Source organism: Eptesicus fuscus, chromosome 21 (assembly GCF_027574615.1).
Source record: "Eptesicus fuscus isolate TK198812 chromosome 21, DD_ASM_mEF_20220401, whole genome shotgun sequence".
In the NCBI taxonomy this organism is placed as follows: Eukaryota; Metazoa; Chordata; class Mammalia; order Chiroptera; family Vespertilionidae; genus Eptesicus; species Eptesicus fuscus.
The window spans coordinates 13,453,615-13,470,838 of record NC_072493.1 but is presented as its reverse complement, the minus strand read 5'-3'; the positions used below and the strand labels follow the sequence as shown (position 1 = coordinate 13,470,838).

Here is a 17,224-nt window from a genome sequence, read left to right as displayed (position 1 = left end):
CCTAACGTTCGCGGACACTTTTATTTCATCCCCTCTTCCCAACACACACAATTCAGGCGTACGGGGGTGCGGGGAGCGGGCACACAGCTTTATTCTGCGAGCAGCTGAGAGTCAGGCACAGGACCCCGAGAAGAGGCAGGAGGATGGAGAAGGTGTAGGTGCTGGCACAAGGCTGAAGAGTGCGCGGCGACCCGCGCGGGGCGAGGGCTGCGGGCCGTCCTGCAGGGAGCTGAGTGCGGCTAGGCGCTGCTCTCGGGACACGTCCCCGCGCAGGTCCAAGAGGGCAGAGATATGTTCCTCGCTAAGGGGGGACCACAGTGATGCATCAGCCCCGCCCTATCCCTCCCAGGTCCCTTCTCCCTTTCCGCCCCCATCCACGTACCTTACGTCGGGAAATTGTTGCCGAAGGCTTGCCACCTCGAGGCCAAGCATCGTGGGGTCGTGGAGGTTCAGCAGCTTTCGCAGGGTGAGCAGCACCGGCGCGCAATGAACGCTCTCTTCCAGGCCCTGAACACGTTGGGCTAGGTCTTGAGCCCGCCCTTGGCTCCCACCCAACCTCAGAGACTCACACCCATCTGCTCACCCAACAAGCTCTTACCAAATCGAGGAAAAGATCCCGAAGCTGGGTGGCATCCTGTTGCATGCGCTCGGCTGCCTGGTTCCGCTCGTCCGCTCCGCGGCACACCAGGCGGCCTTGCATCAGCGCACATAGGTACTGCAGCACCACCGTCCGCTCTGCCTCGGCCAGGAGCACCTGCGGGGAGGGCTATCAGGTGGGCCCAGGACACCCTTTCCATCGGCGTTCCACCCTCGCCGGCCTTTCCCCAACACACCTGGAATGCGGGGTTCCGAACACGCCAGAAGTTCCGGCAGAAGCGCGCTGTCCTCTCGCACACATTGTTCAGCAGCTCCGGGCTCGACAGCCAATGGCGCGAGGGCAGAGTCGCGAATAGGGGCTGGAAGGACGATCCAGACCCGGCATTTCCCGCAGAGACTCCCAAACACACCGCTTATCTCCTCCTACCCTTATCCCCACCTGAAGTCTCACCTGGAGCTCCAGCAACAGCGCCTCCAACACCAGCCGGCAGATTCTCCTCTGCAACTCGTCCAGCGCTGCCTCCACCGGAGCCAAGGCCCCTGAGACCACCCCTTCGGGCTGCAAGACGGACACGGAGGAGCTGGACCAACCAAAAGTAGGGCTTCAGCACCAAGGCCAAGGCCCTCACAGCCCTCGATGGTCTGGCTGCTTGGGCGCCACCTAGTGGCGGGAGTGTGTGTGGCGGGTCGGGGCAAGAAGGGTGACTCCCTCGCACTTATGAAGGTCTAGCAGGGGTCCTCAAACTTTTTAAACAGGGGGCCAGTTCACTGTCCCTCAGACCGTTGGAGGGCCGGACTATAGTTTTAAAAAAAAAACTATGAACAAATTCCTATGCACACTGCACATATCTTATTTTGAAGTAAAAAAACAAAACAGCAAAAACACCCGCATGTGGCCCTGCGGGCCGTAGTTTGAGGACGCCTGGTAGGGTGTGGAAGGGTGGGCTCAGCAAGCTAGAAAAGACACAACCCAGTCGGACTTGTTTCTAATTCCCAGTGAGACCTTGAGCAAGCCATGTCTTTCTGTTTCTGTTTCCTCATTGGTAAGGGGAGAGAGTTCATCACAGTCAAGAGGTAGTAACTTGTTTGTCTGACCTCTCTGTCCCCATCCTATGTAATAAAAGCCTAATATGCAAATTGTCCCCTCAGGTGGGTCGTTCAACCGGGAGACCAGGAGTTCAACCGCCCGCTATGATGTGCACTGACCACCAGGGGGCTGCACAGAACATGGCAGGCATTGGCAATGCGATACTGGCAGCGGGTGGCAGTGGAGGCCCTGCCAGCCCCGATGGGCCCCGATGAGAGCGGAACCACAGCAGGATGGTGGAGCAGGTGAGCGGGCAGCAACAGGCCAAGGTGGATGCAAGTGGAGGCTCGATTGCCCCACCGATCACCCCGCAGACAGGCAGGGCGGGGGGCCCAGCCCCAATTGATTGCCCCGCAGGCAGGATGGCGGAGCAAGTGATAGGGTGGTGCCAGGCCAAGGCAGGGTGCCAGGTGGGGGTGTGAGCTGGGGCTGTGAGGCAGGGGGCGTGAACTGGGGCCCGATTTCCGCAGGCCACCCTGAAGGGCCCTACCTGTGCACGAATTCATGCACCGGCCCTCTAATCCCAAATAACACAAGACCCAAAGGAACCCCAACATATACTCACCTAGGCCTACTCTGTGTCTGTTTTGAACCCCAGACACAGAGTAGGCCTTGGTGAGTATATGTTGAATTAATGAATACATGAGACTATGTGCTAGGCACTGTGGTAGGTCCTTTACATTAAATGTGATCCTCAGAACGTCTCATTATCTATATATATACTAGTAAAAGCCTAAGTGACTGTAACAATGGACCAACCGGTCGCTGTGATGCACACTGACCACCAGGGGGCAGACACTCAACACAGGAGCTTCCCCCAGCCCACAGGCCCCAATCGCCGATGGGGCCTGCCAGCCAAACTCCTGGTCCCTCCTCCTGGTCGCAGGCCCTGATCGGCCCACCACCCTCCAGCAACAGCGCCTCCAACACCAGCCGGCAGATCCTCCTCTGCAACTCGTCCAGCGCTGCCTCCACCGGAGCCAAGGGTAGTTGGCCCTCCCCCCAGCCAGGCCCCGGGCTGGGATGGGGAACTGGGGGTGGGTGGCAACGGATGCAGCAGCAAGGGAAGGAGGAGGCAGGGAGGCAGAGAACCTGATCGGCCCTGATCACTGGGCAGGCCTAAAAACCCCACCTGTGCACAAATTTCGTGCACTGGGCCTCTAGTCCTATCTAATAAAAGAGTAATATGCAAATTGACCATCACTCCAACCACACAAGATGGCTGCCCCATGTGGTCAAAGATCCTGCCCCTATGTGGACACAATATGGCTGCCACAAGATGGCCAGCAGGGGAGGGCAGTTGGGAGGGACCAGGCCTGCAAGGGAGGGCAGTTGGGGGTGATCAAGCCTGCAGGGGAGGGCAGTTAGGAGTGACCAGGCTGGCAGAGGAGGGAAGTTGGGAGAGACCGGGCCTGGAAAGAGGGGCAGTTGGGGGCAATCCAGGCCTGCAGGGGAGAGCAGTTGGGGTGGACCAGGCCTGCAGGGGAGGGCAGTTAGGGGTGACCAGGCCTGCAGGGGAGGGCAGTTAGGGGAGACCAGGCCTGCAGGGGAGGGCAGTTAGGGGCAAACAGGCTGGCAGGGAGCAGTTAGGCATCAATCAGGCTGGCAGGGGAATGGTTAGGGGGTGATCAGGCTGGCAGGCAGACGCAGTTAGGGGCAATCAGGAAGGCAGGCAGGCAGGCAAGCAGTTGGGAGCCAGCAGTCCTGGATTGTAAAAGGGATGTCCGGCTGCCCGTTTAGGCCTGATCAGGGACACACCCCCGTGCACGAATTTCGTGCACCAGGCCTCTAGTCTATATATAAAAGCCTAAGCGACCTTTATGACCAGACGACCTGCTGGTAGCTATGATGTGCATTGACCACCAGGGCCAGACGCTCAATGTAGGAGCTGCCCCCTGGTGGTCAGTGTGCTCCCACAGGCAACCTCCTGCGCTGGCCAAATTCCCGCAGTCCCTCCCCCTGACCAGCCCCCATTGGGATGGCCGGCCAACCTCCCATGGTCCCTCCCCCTGGCTTGCTGGCCCCAATTGGCCCTGATCACCAGCCAGGCTGAGGGACCCCACCCGTGCACAAATTTGTGCACCAGGCCTCTAGTAACTCATATAACACTAATAAGAAAAGAGAGATTAAGTAATTAGCCCAAGGTCACACAGCTAGTAATTAGTAGAACTAGGATTGGAACCATGGGGCTATGTGACTCCAAAGTTCCTAATAGACTAGTGAAGGCTGGGTCCATACTTAGCAGGTACTCAGCAGTTAGTGAAGGTGGGGTTCTGTGGGGGCCTTATGGTACCTGAGTGCTGATTGGTGGTTGAGGGCAGCCAGTAGGTAGGACACGTAATGAGGGACCGCTGCTTCCCCTCTGAGGTGGTCTCGGGAGAATCGGATCAGAGCATCATTAAAGCTGCAAAGGACAGAGGTGGCGCCTGTACCTGCTGTCACTGGTACCCCAACAATTTCTGTCCTAAGTACTCTGGCCCCCACCTCCAAGATACCCAAGGCACTGTTTCAAGGAGCCCTTCCCCTCTGGTGAGGCTTATTCACTCAGAGCCCCCCGGGGCTGCCCCAGGAGCAGGGCCAGGGTTTGGGGGTGGGTCAGCGCCTTGGCAGACCTCCTCAGGAATGCTCCCAGTTCTGACAGTGCCATGCCGTGCACCCGCCGCTGCAGTGACTGACTGACCAGGCTGGTTACTCGAATGTTTTCTTCCAGGATCTGCAGGCAGGGATGGGCAGCCATCAGCAGCGTCCTAGTTCCGCCCTCCTCCCCTTTCTTTATGAGGGCTGTCCACCTGGCTGCCACTTCCCACCCACCTGCAGCACGATGGCTGGCATTGGTGAGTGGTAGAAGCCAGATGGGTCTGTGTCAGGCTCCTGCTCCCGGCCCCATTCAGCCACTTCCCCATCCAGTGCCTTCTGCAGCCACTGCACCACACTTGCCTAGCGGAAGGGACAAGGGGCAGCAGAATGCAGCAGGGCGCTGACCCTGCTAGAGACAGGTAGCCCTGTGACCCTACAAACACGGTCACACAGCTGGTGGCAGAGCTTCTCTGGACCTGGGCCCCAACTACTCACCCGGACTTTGGAGACAAATGTTGCCTCTAGCTGCTCGATATTCTCCAGGGTCAGGAGAGGTTCTAGCTGAGACACATCAGCCTCCGGCCCCAATTCCAGGCTCCCCATCATTTCTGGCCTGGGGATGAGTGGCCTAGTGTCACTCTGAGCCCCCCGCTTCTGACCCACCCACTTCCCATGGCCCCACTGGCACTGACCCCAGGTACACATGCAGCGCCCAGTGCAGCAGGGTGAAGGCGTCGGCGGCTCCCAGCTCGGGCCCTTCCAGGAACTGCTGCAGGCAGCGCCGCAGGCCACCGTGCAGGGTGCGGGCCCACAGCCGGACCACCTTGTAGTGCGGTGGGCAGCAGGGTGCTATTAGTGCCTCCGCTCTGGCCAGTTCGGCTGGGAGAGCCACCCGCAGAGCCTCCAGCCACCCTGCTAGGGCCCCTGGTCCGGGCAGCAGAGGCGTCCCAAAGTGGACCCGCTCGAGGCCCTCCTCCAGTGCTCGCAGACAGCGCTGCCGCCAGTCCCGGGGGGCCTGCTCCAGGGGGGTTGTTCTGCCAGCCTCCGCCTCCGCCACACGCACAGCGGCCACCAGCAGGGCTGGGTCCTCCCGGGCCAGCTGGCCTGCAGCCCCTACAGCTGCCTCCACAGCCTGGCCCAGGGCCTCAGCCAGAGGGCCCAGCCCCTCAAAGACTGGCAACTCCAGACCCCCCAGAGAGGCCCATGTCTCCTCTTGCAGCTGCTCCAGCTCCCTAAGGCCCACATATGCCTCCAAGAGCCGATGGGCATCAATCAGGGTCTGTGTGTGGACCACTGTGGCCGGCACTAAGGAGGGAGCAGAGGAGACAGCCCTGGGTCTCAGCCTTCCCACCTGTGCAATGGGTACAGGATCAGATGCTGAGGCCCTGCGGCTGGGGTGATGTATAAAGTATTTAGTAACCAGTAGAGTAGACTTTTACTGAATAAACTTAATCTTATTAGAAAATAAAATGTAAGCAGCATTGGCCAATCTGAAAGGACCAGGGGAGGTCCTAGAGGCCTGTTGGACCAGGTGTAAACCCTTGAGCTGATGGAACGTAAGGAAGTCAGGGATCCTGGAGGGAAGGCAGGGAGGAACCGCAGGACGTTCTAGTGGCTATTCACCCACCTGTTAGGGAATATTCCAATTTAACAACCAGGGTGGCCAGAGCCACTTGCCTGGGCATCGGTGCTGACTCAGACATCCCCTGCTCAGAAACCTGGGTGAGCTAATTTGCACCCTGCTTTATATGCCACCTGAAGCCTGAGTTACTCTCTGGGAGGCCCTTGCTGTGTCCCTCCCTGTAACCTCCCACTGGTACCCCAGCCCCCTGATGCGTGTGTTGACTGACAGTTGGGGGCTGAAGCCCAGGGCCCTTGCACACTCACCTGCTCGCAGCCGGGGCAGCAGCTGAGACAGGGCCTGCAGTTGCTTGTGTTGGACAACCTGCTCCCTCAAGGGCTCTAGGGTCTGTACAGCCTTGGCCATGCCCCGGAGCAACCCATGGGCCTGGCCCAGGGCCTCACGGGCTCCTTGCACGGCCTCGAGGGCCTGTGCCAGTTGCCACACACCAGTCTTCACACCCTCCAGGTACGACTGCACCACTGACTGCGGAAGGGAGGGAGACGGTGAGGCCTGGCCAGCTGGCCACCACCCCCAGCTCTCCTGCCCCTTGCCTGATGCCCACCTTAATGCGTGCTTCCAGGGAGCAGGTGCGCTGTACCTCACGGCTGCGGTACTGGCCCAGCCTGGCCAGCTGCTCTGGCCGGTAGAAGATGCCTGAGGCCCACTTGAGTGCTGCACCCCGGGCCAGCTGCTCCGCCCTCTCCTGCTCCGGCCACTCTGACCCTGGGCAGGAAGAGCCTGGGTAGCCATGTCAGTTGGGCAGGGCCTGAAGGAAGCAGCTGCCGACCCTGCTCCCCTTCCTGCTCCTCAGCCTGAAACCCCAGGGCAGTCTACTCCTCTCACTGACCGATAGAACTCCAGCCAGACCTGGCAGGGAGGACCCAAACCCACCACTCCCATCTTTCTTGCCACATCCCTCCCCCACCCCACCCAGAAGGGCTCATACCAGGAGGAAGTGAAGGCTGCATTTCGTCCTTGGCTGTGGGGTCCATTTTAGGCCCTGGAGGAGCCAGAGCCGAGGTAGGAGTCCGGGCAAGGGTCTGGGTTAGAGCTGGCAGAATGGATGAGCTTTGAGCTGCAGGCTCTGTCGAGGCCTCCCTCAGAAGGAGGAGGGAGGTTCCTGCCAGGCTCCTCAGGAAATGAGAGGGAGGCAGGGTGAGATTGGGAGGCACCTGGGAAGCCTCCTTGCTGGGTTTCTCAGCGTTGCCCCTTCAGATGCCAAGTGAGGCAAGGTAGGCACAGGCCTCCACTGGACCCCACTCCTGTCCTGAGTTGCAGAGGACAGTTTGGTATGGAACTCACCAGGCTTGACCAGGCGGCCAGTTCTCCCTCCTCCGCAAACAGCGTTGGCCTTGAGGATGGCCCTCTCCCCCAGCCCTCACAGCAGAGCTGGGCACTCCCTCCACTGGCTCACAGGGCCTAGGTGGCTCTGGGTCACAGCATGCAGCAGAATTCCCCTTTCCAAGGAAGCCTCAGTCCCACCTCCCTGTCCAGAAGCCCGCCTCCTCTCTCCCCAAGACCACACGCAGAAAGGAAGGAAGCTGAGTCTCTGGCATTTTATTCCCAACAGGAAAGAGCATCTGTGCTGTGGGATGGGGTGGGGAGGGCTGGGCCCACTTCCTGGGGGGAGGAGGCGGTACTCCCTGTGATTATTAAGTCTTGACCAGTCCACCCAGGACCTCTTAGTGCTCAGAACAGACATGAACTAGATGGCCCCAATTTGGAGTGGAGAGTGAAGTGTGCAAATATGGATGCAGACAGCATCACAGTAGGAAAACTATGCTGACAGGCCCTTCAGAGGAGGGTGTGTAACCTCTGCAGAGAAGTGAGAGATCACAGGCTGTTGTGAAGAATGTGAGCCCTAACCGGTTTGGCTCAGTGGATAGAGCGTCGGCCTGCGGACTGAAGGGTCCTAGGTTTGATTCCGGTCAAGGGCCTGTACCTTGGTTGTGGGCACATCCCCAGTTGGGGGTGTGCAGGAGGCAGCTAGTCGATGTTTCTCTCTCGTGGATGTTTCTAACTCTCTATCCCTCTCCCTTCCTCTCTGTAAAAAAAAATCAATAAAATATATTTTTTTAAAAAGAATGTGTATGGTGGGTGATGGCAGGAGAGGTTCAAGGGCTCTGAGAACTGTTTATCTTGAGAGTTAAAGGGGCCACAGAAGGGACTATAAGGTAGTAATAATGTAGCGGGCACTAGGGAATCACCCAGATCCACCCTTCAGGACAAAGGCAATTGTTCGCCTCGCTGCTTGGAGTGTATGCTGCTGAGGTCTCACAGCTGAATCTCATGGCCAGTGTTGGGGTACAAAGGCCCAGAACCCGTACCCCTGTCTGGATATGGAATGTCTTGAAAGGGCCACCCCAGTTTCAGAACTCCCTAATAGGATGGGCTGGGGTCTTTATTATAACTGCATTGCAGTTTAATTCCTTCTCTGTCCATTTCTGGTTATCTTACAAGTGTGGATAAACTTCCTGCAGGCAGATCCCTGTGTCAAAGTCTGCTTCCTGGAGAATTTGACTGGGTAAAAAATAATAACAAAAACGTTAAAAAATAGCAAAATGATACCAGCAAACACAAAAGCCTTCCTACATGCTGGGAACTGCTCTCAGTGCTTTACATATATTTACTCATTGGTGAACATGTTTGCACTGGCTGAAAAGTGGCTATAATTCTATTGCCTCTGAGCACTGCAGCGGGAGACAAAGGAAAGATGAGGCTGGGGTCAGGGAAGGGAGTGGGGCTGGAGACAAGAGGACAAGCTAAAATAAATAAATAAATAATAAATAAATAAATAAATAAATAAATAAAAGAGGACAAGCTAGATTAAGGTGACCAGACGTTCCGCTTTTGGCGGGACAGTCCCGATTTTTAACAATTTGTCCCGCATCCCGCGGCGTTTTAAAAAAGTCCCGATTGCCGAAACCGGTTTGGCTCAGTGGATAGAGCGTCGGCCTGTGGACTCAAGGGTCCCAGGTTTGATTCCGGTCAAGGGCATGTACCTTGGTTGCGGGCACATCCCCAGTAGGGGGTGTGCAAGAGGCAGCTGATTGATGTTTCTAACTCTCTATCCCTCTCTCTTCCTCTCTGTAAAAAATCAATAAAAATATTAAAAAAAAAAAGTCCCCATTGCCCTAACCGGTTTGGCTCAGTGGATAGAGCGTCAGCCTGTGGACTGAGAGGTCCCAGGTTTGATTCCAGTCAAGGGCATGTACCTTGGTTGCGGGCACACTCCCAGTAGGGGAAGTTAGTATTGTTATTATTTAGAAAGAAATATAGGATTAAAATAATTTTTAAAATATAGTTACTTTATAACAATCAAATTAATTTAATTTATAAACTAACAATAAAATATGTTCATATAATTATGTACCTTACTGTGTTTTTAAGCAATATGTATATAATAATTTATAATATAATTTTAAATTATTTTTTTAGATTTTTAACATAATGAGTAAGAAAAGAGGATGCAAATTCAACTATGATCTAAGAAGTGAATTTCCTTTTATTAAAAAAACCAAAAGCGATTACAATATAGACCAAATTTTTAATCAAGAACCCCCACCCCCCACCCCAGTTTGAAACTGGTTTGGCTCAGTGGATAGAGCGTCAGCCTGCGGACTCAAGGGTCCCAGGTTCGATTCCGGTCAAGGGCATGTACATTGGTTGCGGGCACATCCCCAGTAGGGGGTGTGCAAGAGGCAGCTGATCGATGTTTCTCTCTCATCGATGTTTCTAACTCTCTATCCCTCTCCCTTCCTCTCTGTAAAAAAATCAATAAAATATGTATTTTTTAAAAAAAGAACCCCCCCCCCCCCCCCCCTTCAATGGTGTCCCGCTTTACCAATGTTAAAAATCTGGTCACCTTAAGCTAGATGTAGTTAGTGTTTATTGTTTGGCAGGAAGTGAGGTACGATAATAGGATGGGTGACCCCAAGACAGTGGAGCGGCTTATAGGAGCAGGGATTGGGGAAACACATTGGGTTCATCTGGCTTCGCGGTCTCCTCTCCTGAGACGGGTTGGCCACCCGGCAGGTTTTGGTGGCTCCCCCTTCTCTACTGCCTGGGCGGCCACCGACTTCCTACAACTGGGTTGATTTCGTCCTTTTCGGCGGTTGAAAATTTGCTGATGGCCCCAAAGTTTTGCGGCTGTACCCGCAGAGAGGAATTGCTCCAGGTTCCCTAGGAGAGAGCGGAACGGAAGCGGAAGCTGCGACGCTGGCGCCGGCGGCTGGGCGGTGAGGAACGGAAGCGGAAGTGGCGGCGGCGCCGGCCTGGCCTGGCCTGGCTGAGGGGAGGCGGCGGGCGGGCGCGATGGCGGAGGCCGGGCCACAGGCGCCGCCGCCCCCGGGCACCCCAAGCCGGCACGAGAAGAGCTTGGGACTTCTCACCACCAAGTTCGTGTCGCTTCTGCAGGAGGCCAAGGACGGCGTGCTTGACCTCAAGCTGGTGCGGTCCGGCCTGAGGGGCGACAGAGGGGATGTTGGAATAGGCCTGGGCAGGTAGCGGGAACTCCTAGGGCGACCCAGCGGAGCCCTCAGAGAGCAAGCCGCCATCCGTGTGCTTTCTCACAAGTGGGAGGTCGGGAGCTGTTTAATTCATTCGGCTGAGGCCATTGGGTGTCAGCCCGGTGCCAGTCTCAGGGCGGCAGGTGCTGGTCCTCGTGGCCCTCCCTGCCTGGGGAAAAGAGCATCAGAACATCAGTTTAGTTTGTGCCAGGCCTCTTTCCACCCTGCGGTCCTGAGCTGCTGTAATGCCTGGGAGGAGGGTTGGGACTGTCCACCGCCTTTCCAGTCTACTCCAGACCAAGTCTCAAGGTAGCTGAGGATACACCTGAGAGTGGGGCTGAGCATCCTCCCCTCTGTTCTCTCTGCCAGGCAGCTGACACCTTAGCTGTGCGCCAGAAGCGGCGGATCTACGACATTACCAACGTGCTGGAAGGTATTGGGCTGATCGAGAAAAAATCCAAGAATAGCATCCAGTGGAAGTGAGTGGAGGCACCTGGGAGGGCAATGGGATCTCCTATCCAGAAGTGTTGGGTGGGCGGTGGAGGGTGCAGGAGAGAGCAGGGTCCACGGGACCCAGAGTTCCTGGCAGTCCTCCTCAGCCCCACTCCCTGGGCTCAGGGGCGTGGGGCCTGGCTGTAACACCCGGGAGATTGCGGACAAGCTGATTGAGCTTAAGGCAGAGATCGAAGAGCTGCAGCAGCGAGAGCAAGAACTGGACCAGCACAAGGTGTGGGTGCAGCAGAGCATCCGGAACGTCACAGAGGACGTGCAGAACAGCTGATATCCTCCTGGCAGTCCCTGCTCCTGGGGTGTGGGCGAGGGGCCCTCTAGTCCAGCTGGGTTTGCATTGTGGTGTCCTGGCTCTATCCCTGCAGCTCCTGGCCAGGTCCCAGCCTCCTGCTTCCCTCTCAGAGCCCCTCTCCCACCAATCTTGGTCTGTGATCCCTCCCTTCTAGACCCCAGGCCCCAGGACTTTCTCCGAAGGCTTGTATGTTAGACCTCTGCTGAAGAGCGGGGTCTTCTCTGTGGTCTGCCATCTGTCACCATAGGCAGGGCATCAGTCGTTCTCCTTAACCCCCACACCTTGGCCTACGTGACTCATGAGGACATCTGCAGATGCTTTGCTGGTGAGCAGAGCCTGAGTGGGGGGAGATGGGGTTGGGGCTGGGCTGAGCCACAGCCCTGAGCAGTGGGTTCAGTATCTAAAGAGAGTTCTGTCTCTTAGGAGAGTTGCTGGGGCCTTCCCAAAGAGGAATCAGGCAGGATAAGTCCTGGGTTAGAGCATCACTGGGGCCCTGTGGAGGCCAACCATACTGAGAGGACACAGGAATTCTGGGCTGGGTCCCTAGGTCAGTCCCCACCTACATGGTGCCTTGGGTTTGGCTTCTCAGGTGTGATGAGCAAACATAAGGGGAAAGTGTGTGTGTGCTCATGCGTGCATGCTTATATGCAGGGGGCCATGATGCCCACTTCCAGCCTGTAGTTAGTTCAGTTGCATTGTGGATACAGGAGCTGTTCCTTCTCTGTCTTTCATCCCCCAGACTGGTCCTGGGGAAGGGATGTTGGCCTTGGCCAGAATACCTATACCTAGGGAGCAGCCCTCAGTTGGGGAATGAGATACTCATGGGCAACAATTTTTTGTTCTACATGTTTGAATTCAGATTTTCTGGTTAGTCACCCCTGGGGTCTTAAAATGAGAAAAGCTTTAGTTCTTTGTCCCAGCCACTGTGGGGATTGGGTGTCTAACCCCTCAGAACTGTGATCTTCCTGCTCCAAGTGATAGGAACCCCCATTCCCAGCTCAGATTGAACCCCTGGGCCCTGACCCATCCCCCTTGTTATTCTAGGAGACACTCTTCTAGCCATCCGGGCTCCTTCTGGCACCAGCTTGGAGGTGCCCATCCCAGAGGTGGGTGCTCAGCTCAGGCAGGCGGGGTTGGCTGAGGGCGGGTGCTGGCTGTGGAGCCCGATAAGTCTCGGGTGGGGCGGGTAGGGGGAGGCCTGAGGTTTCGGGTTATCTAGGAGAATGGACAGCCTGGGGTGAGAGAGGACACTGTGGCTCAGGGTCAGGCAGGAGCCAAGTCTGCTTCCAATTCCACCTGCCTCACACCTCTAGGGCCTCAATGGGCAGAAGAAGTACCAGATTCATTTGAAGAGTGTGAGTGGTCCCATCGAGGTGCTGCTGGTGAACAAGGAGGCATGGAGCTCACCGCCTGTGGCAGTGCCTGTGCCACCACCCGAAGATCTGCTCCAGAGCCCATCTGCTCTCTCTACTCCTCCACCTCTGCCCAAACCTGCTGTGGCCCTGCCCCAGGATGCCTCACACCCAAGCAGTCCCCAGGTGACCAGCACCACCACCACCATCTGTGTCCCTGCTAACATCGAAGCCCCAGGGATGGCCAGTCCAGCAGCTGAGATCATAGGTGAGGCATGATGATCATCTGGTAATGGGGTGATCTCTGGGGCCCAAAAGGCAATACCTCAGTTGTGGGATGCTGTACTCAGAGCTGGAAGAGACCTTGTGGAGGTTGTCTTTTCCTGGCCCTCAGCTGGCCTCTCCTTGCTGTGACAAGGGAGCCTTTTTTCTATTTTAAAAAAATATGTTTTTGTTAATTTCAGAGAGAGGAAGGGAGAGGGAGAGAGAGATAGAAACAAAGGTGATGAGAATCATCCATCAGCTGCCTCCTGCACGCCCCCTACTGGGGATTGAGCCCACAACTCAGACATGTGCCCTGACTGGGAATTGAACTGTGACCTTCTGGTTCATTTGGTTGACCCTCAAACACTGAGCCACACTGGCGGGACAGTGAGAGCCTTTTTTAACAGGGAATCTCTGACTGTGTGAAGGGACATTAGTGGTGGCAGTTTCCCCCCAGATCCACCTGTTTGACTTGCCTTGGCAGCCTCTGCCTCAGAGGCCTCATGCCCCTGTGTCCTGCAGTACATTTCCAGATGACCTCTTTGGGGGTGACTGGCAGTACCTAACTCTCCTTGGGCCTGGGAACCAGGGCTGTAGTCATCCTGGTCGTGAGTTCTAGCACAGCTAGTTTCAGTATTCCATTTCCTGCCCGAAGTGACTGGGTTTGGGCCATGTGGTTGCAGTGAGTGGTGGCCCTGGATCTGATAGCAAGGACAGTGGTGAGCTCAGCTCACTCTCGCTGGGCCCGGCAGCACTGGACACCCGGCCACTGCAGTCGTCTGCCCTGCTGGACAGCAGCAGTAGCAGCAGCAGCAGCAGCAGCAGCAGCAGCAGCAGTTCATCTGGACCCAACCCTTCTACCTCCTTTGAGCCCATCAAAGTGGATCCCACAGGTGGTGAGTTCTTGTCCCATTGGGAGCAAGGAGAATCCAGCCTCAGCCAGTTTTGGGTCAGAAACAGAATTTGGGCTAGAAACCCAGCTCTCCTATCTCCTCAGCCAGAGCTGGCCAGCATGAGGGCCAGTCCTTGCTGTCAACCCTGCCTAGACCAGAGCTCTGCCAACTAGAGTGAGGAGCATGGCCTCCCTCTGGTGCCCCTTTGTCCCCCTTATTGGTCTGACACAGAACTCCCTGGCCCTCTCTCAAGCCCTGCCTGCCACCCTTGGACTTAGGTCTCAAGAAGGCGGAAGCACTCTCTTGGGGAAGGGGCTGTGGTATGGCCCTCAGGCTCCAAAGGTAGGCAGCACCTTCCCCGGAGAGGTGATGTTATCTGCCTGGAGTTCCATCTCCGTCCTGTTCTTTGAGTGTTTGCTTTTTCCAGGACTCATTCTCAGCCCATAAGCACCGCTCCCACTAAATGACACTTTGTCCTCTGAGTATCCCTCTCTCACCTTCCCTGTCTCCGCTCTGGACTCTGAAAAAGTCATCTCCACTCCACTTCATATGTTGGTCTCCCAGTCACCCTTCGGATTTCAGCAGTCAGGACCTCTCTACCCACCTCACACCCCATGCTCTTGATACCCACCCTGACCGCCAGCTCCAGCTCTTCTGCTCTTGCTTCGTATTGATGCTTTTTCCCTCCTTTGGCTTTAATGATACCAGCTCTTGGCTCCTCTTACCAGCTTCCCTTCTGCCTCTCCCTGGTGATTCCTTAACCATTGACACTTCCCGGGTCTCTATCCCATTCCACACCTGCGGAGGGCTAGATGAGCCCCAGCCTCCGTCTTGCCTAGATCTTTTGCCTGAACTCCATCCTTGTGTCCATGTGCTTCCTCTGCACATCCAATGGGCACTTCGTTTCCATGTGTTCTCAACTGAAACTTGCTTTTCCAGTTCCAGCTCCTCCTATTCCTCACCTCACATCACCTAAGTGAGTTCTATTCCAGATATCTCTTATATCCCCAACACTCAGGGTCACTGCCAGCCACCTCTCCTAAATTCTTCAGCATCCTCTTTACCTCAACTGACAAGGGTCTGTCTGAAACACAGCCTGGCTGGCATCCTCTGTTTACAAAAGTACCTTTAATGGCTTCCTAAGGCCTGCTGGATAAAACCAGAGCTCCCAAACGTAGCCTGTGACATCCCTGCCAGCCACGGCACTCCTCCCCAGCTTCATTTTCCTCTGCTTTACGTGTGAACCCTCCTGGTGAGACTTTGTAGCAGGGTTGTCACCCTGTAGCACCAGCCCCTGTTGAAGTGTCTGCCTCCTCTGCCAGGTGTGGTGTCTGAGCCTGGCACCAAGGAAGTGCTCAGTAAGGGCAAGGATGGATAGGGCATTCTTCAGGCAGGATATCCTGCATCAGACAGGAAGTCCTGCATCAGACAGGGTATCTTCCATTACACAGGGTATCCTGCATCAGACAGGAAGTCCTGCATCAGACAGGGTATCCTCCATCAGACAGGGTATCCTGCATCAGACAGGGTATCCTGCATCAGACAGGGTATCCTGCATCAGACAGGGTATCCTGCATCAGACAGGGTATCCTGCATCAGATAGGGTATCCTGCATCAGACAGGGTATCCTGCATCAGACAGGGTATCCTGCATCAGACAGGAAGTCCTGCATCAGACAGGAAGTCCTGCATCAGACAGGGTATCCTGCATCAGACAGGGTATCCTGCATCAGACAGGGTATCCTGCATCAGACAGGGTATCCTGCATCAGATAGGGTATCCTGCATCAGTCAGCGTATGCATGCTGGACCCAGAAAGGGAGTGGTCTCCTTGCCCTTCTGCAGCACTTCTGAGTTACAAGGGAGTACCAGTCACCTGCAATGAGCCTTTGGTATCCTGGACTCCGCACTGAGGAATTTGTGTCAGCAAGGGAGACCACAGATCATGCCAGCCTGGCTTAGGGCAGGGCCTTCCTTTCTTCAGCTATGTGGAACCCCAGGGTGGATGGTATAGGATCTGAGAAGGTTGGGGGCTAGAGTGGGACCAGGTTGGACCTCTGTGCCCTTGAGCATGGCTTTCTTGTCTTTCAGTTCTGGAACTCCCCAAAGAGCTGTCAGAAATTTTTGATCCCACACGAGGTAGGGCTGTGTTCCTCCTTGGGGCTGGGAACGGGGCACAACTTACTGGGTCTTGCAGCTTCTGAGGACCTGTGGTTGTGATTGGTACCTGGACATAGTGTAAAAGTTCCTGATGGGGGCAGAGGGAGGTCCCCTTCATGGGCTTTGGTGGGTGGAGAGGCAGGAGCCAGAATGTAAGTGAGGTCTCCCTTCTTCCCCAGAGTGCATGAGCTCGGAGCTACTGGAGGAGCTGATGTCCTCAGAAGGTGGGTGGCCCAGGAAGGTGGGGGGTGGGTGTGGACAGGGGGTTGGGCGGCTGTTGGGTGGGGCCTTGGCCTTGGCCTCAGGCCTCAGCCTGGTGCTCTCTGCAGTGTTTGCCCCCCTTCTCCGCCTTTCTCCGCCCCCCGGAGACCACGATTACATCTACAACCTGGATGAGAGTGAAGGTGTCTGTGACCTCTTTGATGTGCCTGTTCTCAACCTCTGACTGACGGGGACATGCCCTGTGTGGCTGGGACACAGACTGTCTAACCTGAGGGCTGCTTGGGGACCTCCTACATCTCAGCCGTACACACAGCTCGAGAGCCACAGACTCCGGCTTCCCCAGCTTTTCCTCACTGCACAGTTCTGGCCACAGATCCCACTCCTGCACCAACACCTGCATTGTGCTGGGAGAGCAGAGGGGCTCAGCTCCCTCCAAGGTGGAGCCAAAATATTTGCTTCTCCTTTTCTGGAGCCTTCCCCCACCTGTGTCCTCCCTGTGCCCGCCCTGAGCCCAGACTCTGTTGCCACCCAGTGTCACAGAGTGAGGAAACACATCACTCCATAGGGCAGCTTGTCTAACCTCCCCCTTGCCCTGTTCCTGTCAGCTCTTCCCCCTCCCAGGAGGAAAGCTGGGGTAGGGCTGGGCACTTGCCAGCACCACTCCTTGCCTCCTTCACTTTCTCCACCCCTTGACCCTAGAGCTCCTCCTGGACCTATCCTGCCTCCCTTCTGCCTGGCCCTTAGCCCTGACCACCTGTAGGTGATGTTGGGGGGAGGGGGTGGGTGCTAACAGGAACAGAGGTCTCTAGCTAGGAATCTGAGCAGGTGAGTCCCTGAGGATTGACCCAACCTCCCTCCTCCCTATAGCCACTCTTGTTTATTCATTTACCCTCATTAGAGCCATTTGCAGAGATTTAGAAAGATTTGCAGTAACGAATGGATTCCTATATAAAGATTATTTTTATACTTTTTTGCAACAAAAGGAAATTGTAATATTTGTACAGTGTCCAAGTGAATAAAGATCGTGCCTAAGGCTATCTCTGGTCTGTTTTTTTTGGGGGGGCCTCTCCCTGGGACCGCTGGATTGGTGGTGGGACTGGGTGGGTCACCTTGCTGGAGAGGAGGTGTGGCGGAGCCAGC

The 17,224-nt window shown here is 56.0% G+C and overlaps 2 protein-coding genes across 4 annotated transcripts; one reads left to right on the top strand and one right to left on the bottom strand.

Annotated features, from left to right (window-relative positions):
• Positions 1 to 67: 67 nt before the first annotated feature.
• EXOC3L1 (exocyst complex component 3 like 1) lies at positions 68 to 7,004 on the bottom strand. Its single transcript, XM_008139894.3, has 13 exons — positions 6,832 to 7,004; positions 6,448 to 6,608; positions 6,149 to 6,368; positions 4,954 to 5,566; positions 4,757 to 4,874; positions 4,496 to 4,621; positions 4,297 to 4,397; positions 3,978 to 4,088; positions 1,049 to 1,178; positions 834 to 956; positions 599 to 754; positions 383 to 507; positions 68 to 301 (listed from the first exon to the last, which is right to left on the bottom strand). The coding sequence occupies exons 1-13, from the start codon at positions 6,875 to 6,877 to the stop codon at positions 112 to 114; spliced, it is 2,220 nt and encodes a 739-aa protein (XP_008138116.2). The 5' UTR covers positions 6,878 to 7,004; the 3' UTR covers positions 68 to 111.
• E2F4 (E2F transcription factor 4) lies at positions 1,108 to 17,121 on the top strand. Of its 3 annotated transcripts, XM_054709963.1 has the most exons (11): positions 1,108 to 1,193; positions 1,747 to 1,929; positions 10,763 to 10,872; positions 11,012 to 11,173; positions 11,477 to 11,520; positions 12,240 to 12,301; positions 12,509 to 12,815; positions 13,495 to 13,707; positions 15,794 to 15,841; positions 16,042 to 16,086; positions 16,192 to 17,121. In XM_054709963.1, the coding sequence occupies exons 2-11, from the start codon at positions 1,918 to 1,920 to the stop codon at positions 16,305 to 16,307; spliced, it is 1,119 nt and encodes a 372-aa protein (XP_054565938.1). In that variant the 5' UTR covers positions 1,108 to 1,193; positions 1,747 to 1,917; the 3' UTR covers positions 16,308 to 17,121. The 3 variants fall into 3 exon arrangements, with proteins under 3 accessions (XP_054565938.1, XP_054565937.1, XP_008138117.2); XM_054709962.1 differs by lacking the exons at positions 1,108 to 1,193; positions 1,747 to 1,929 and adding an exon at positions 10,143 to 10,334 and having other exon boundaries at positions 13,564 to 13,707; XM_008139895.3 differs by lacking the exons at positions 1,108 to 1,193; positions 1,747 to 1,929 and adding an exon at positions 10,144 to 10,334.
• The last annotated feature ends 103 nt before the right edge of the window (positions 17,122 to 17,224 follow it).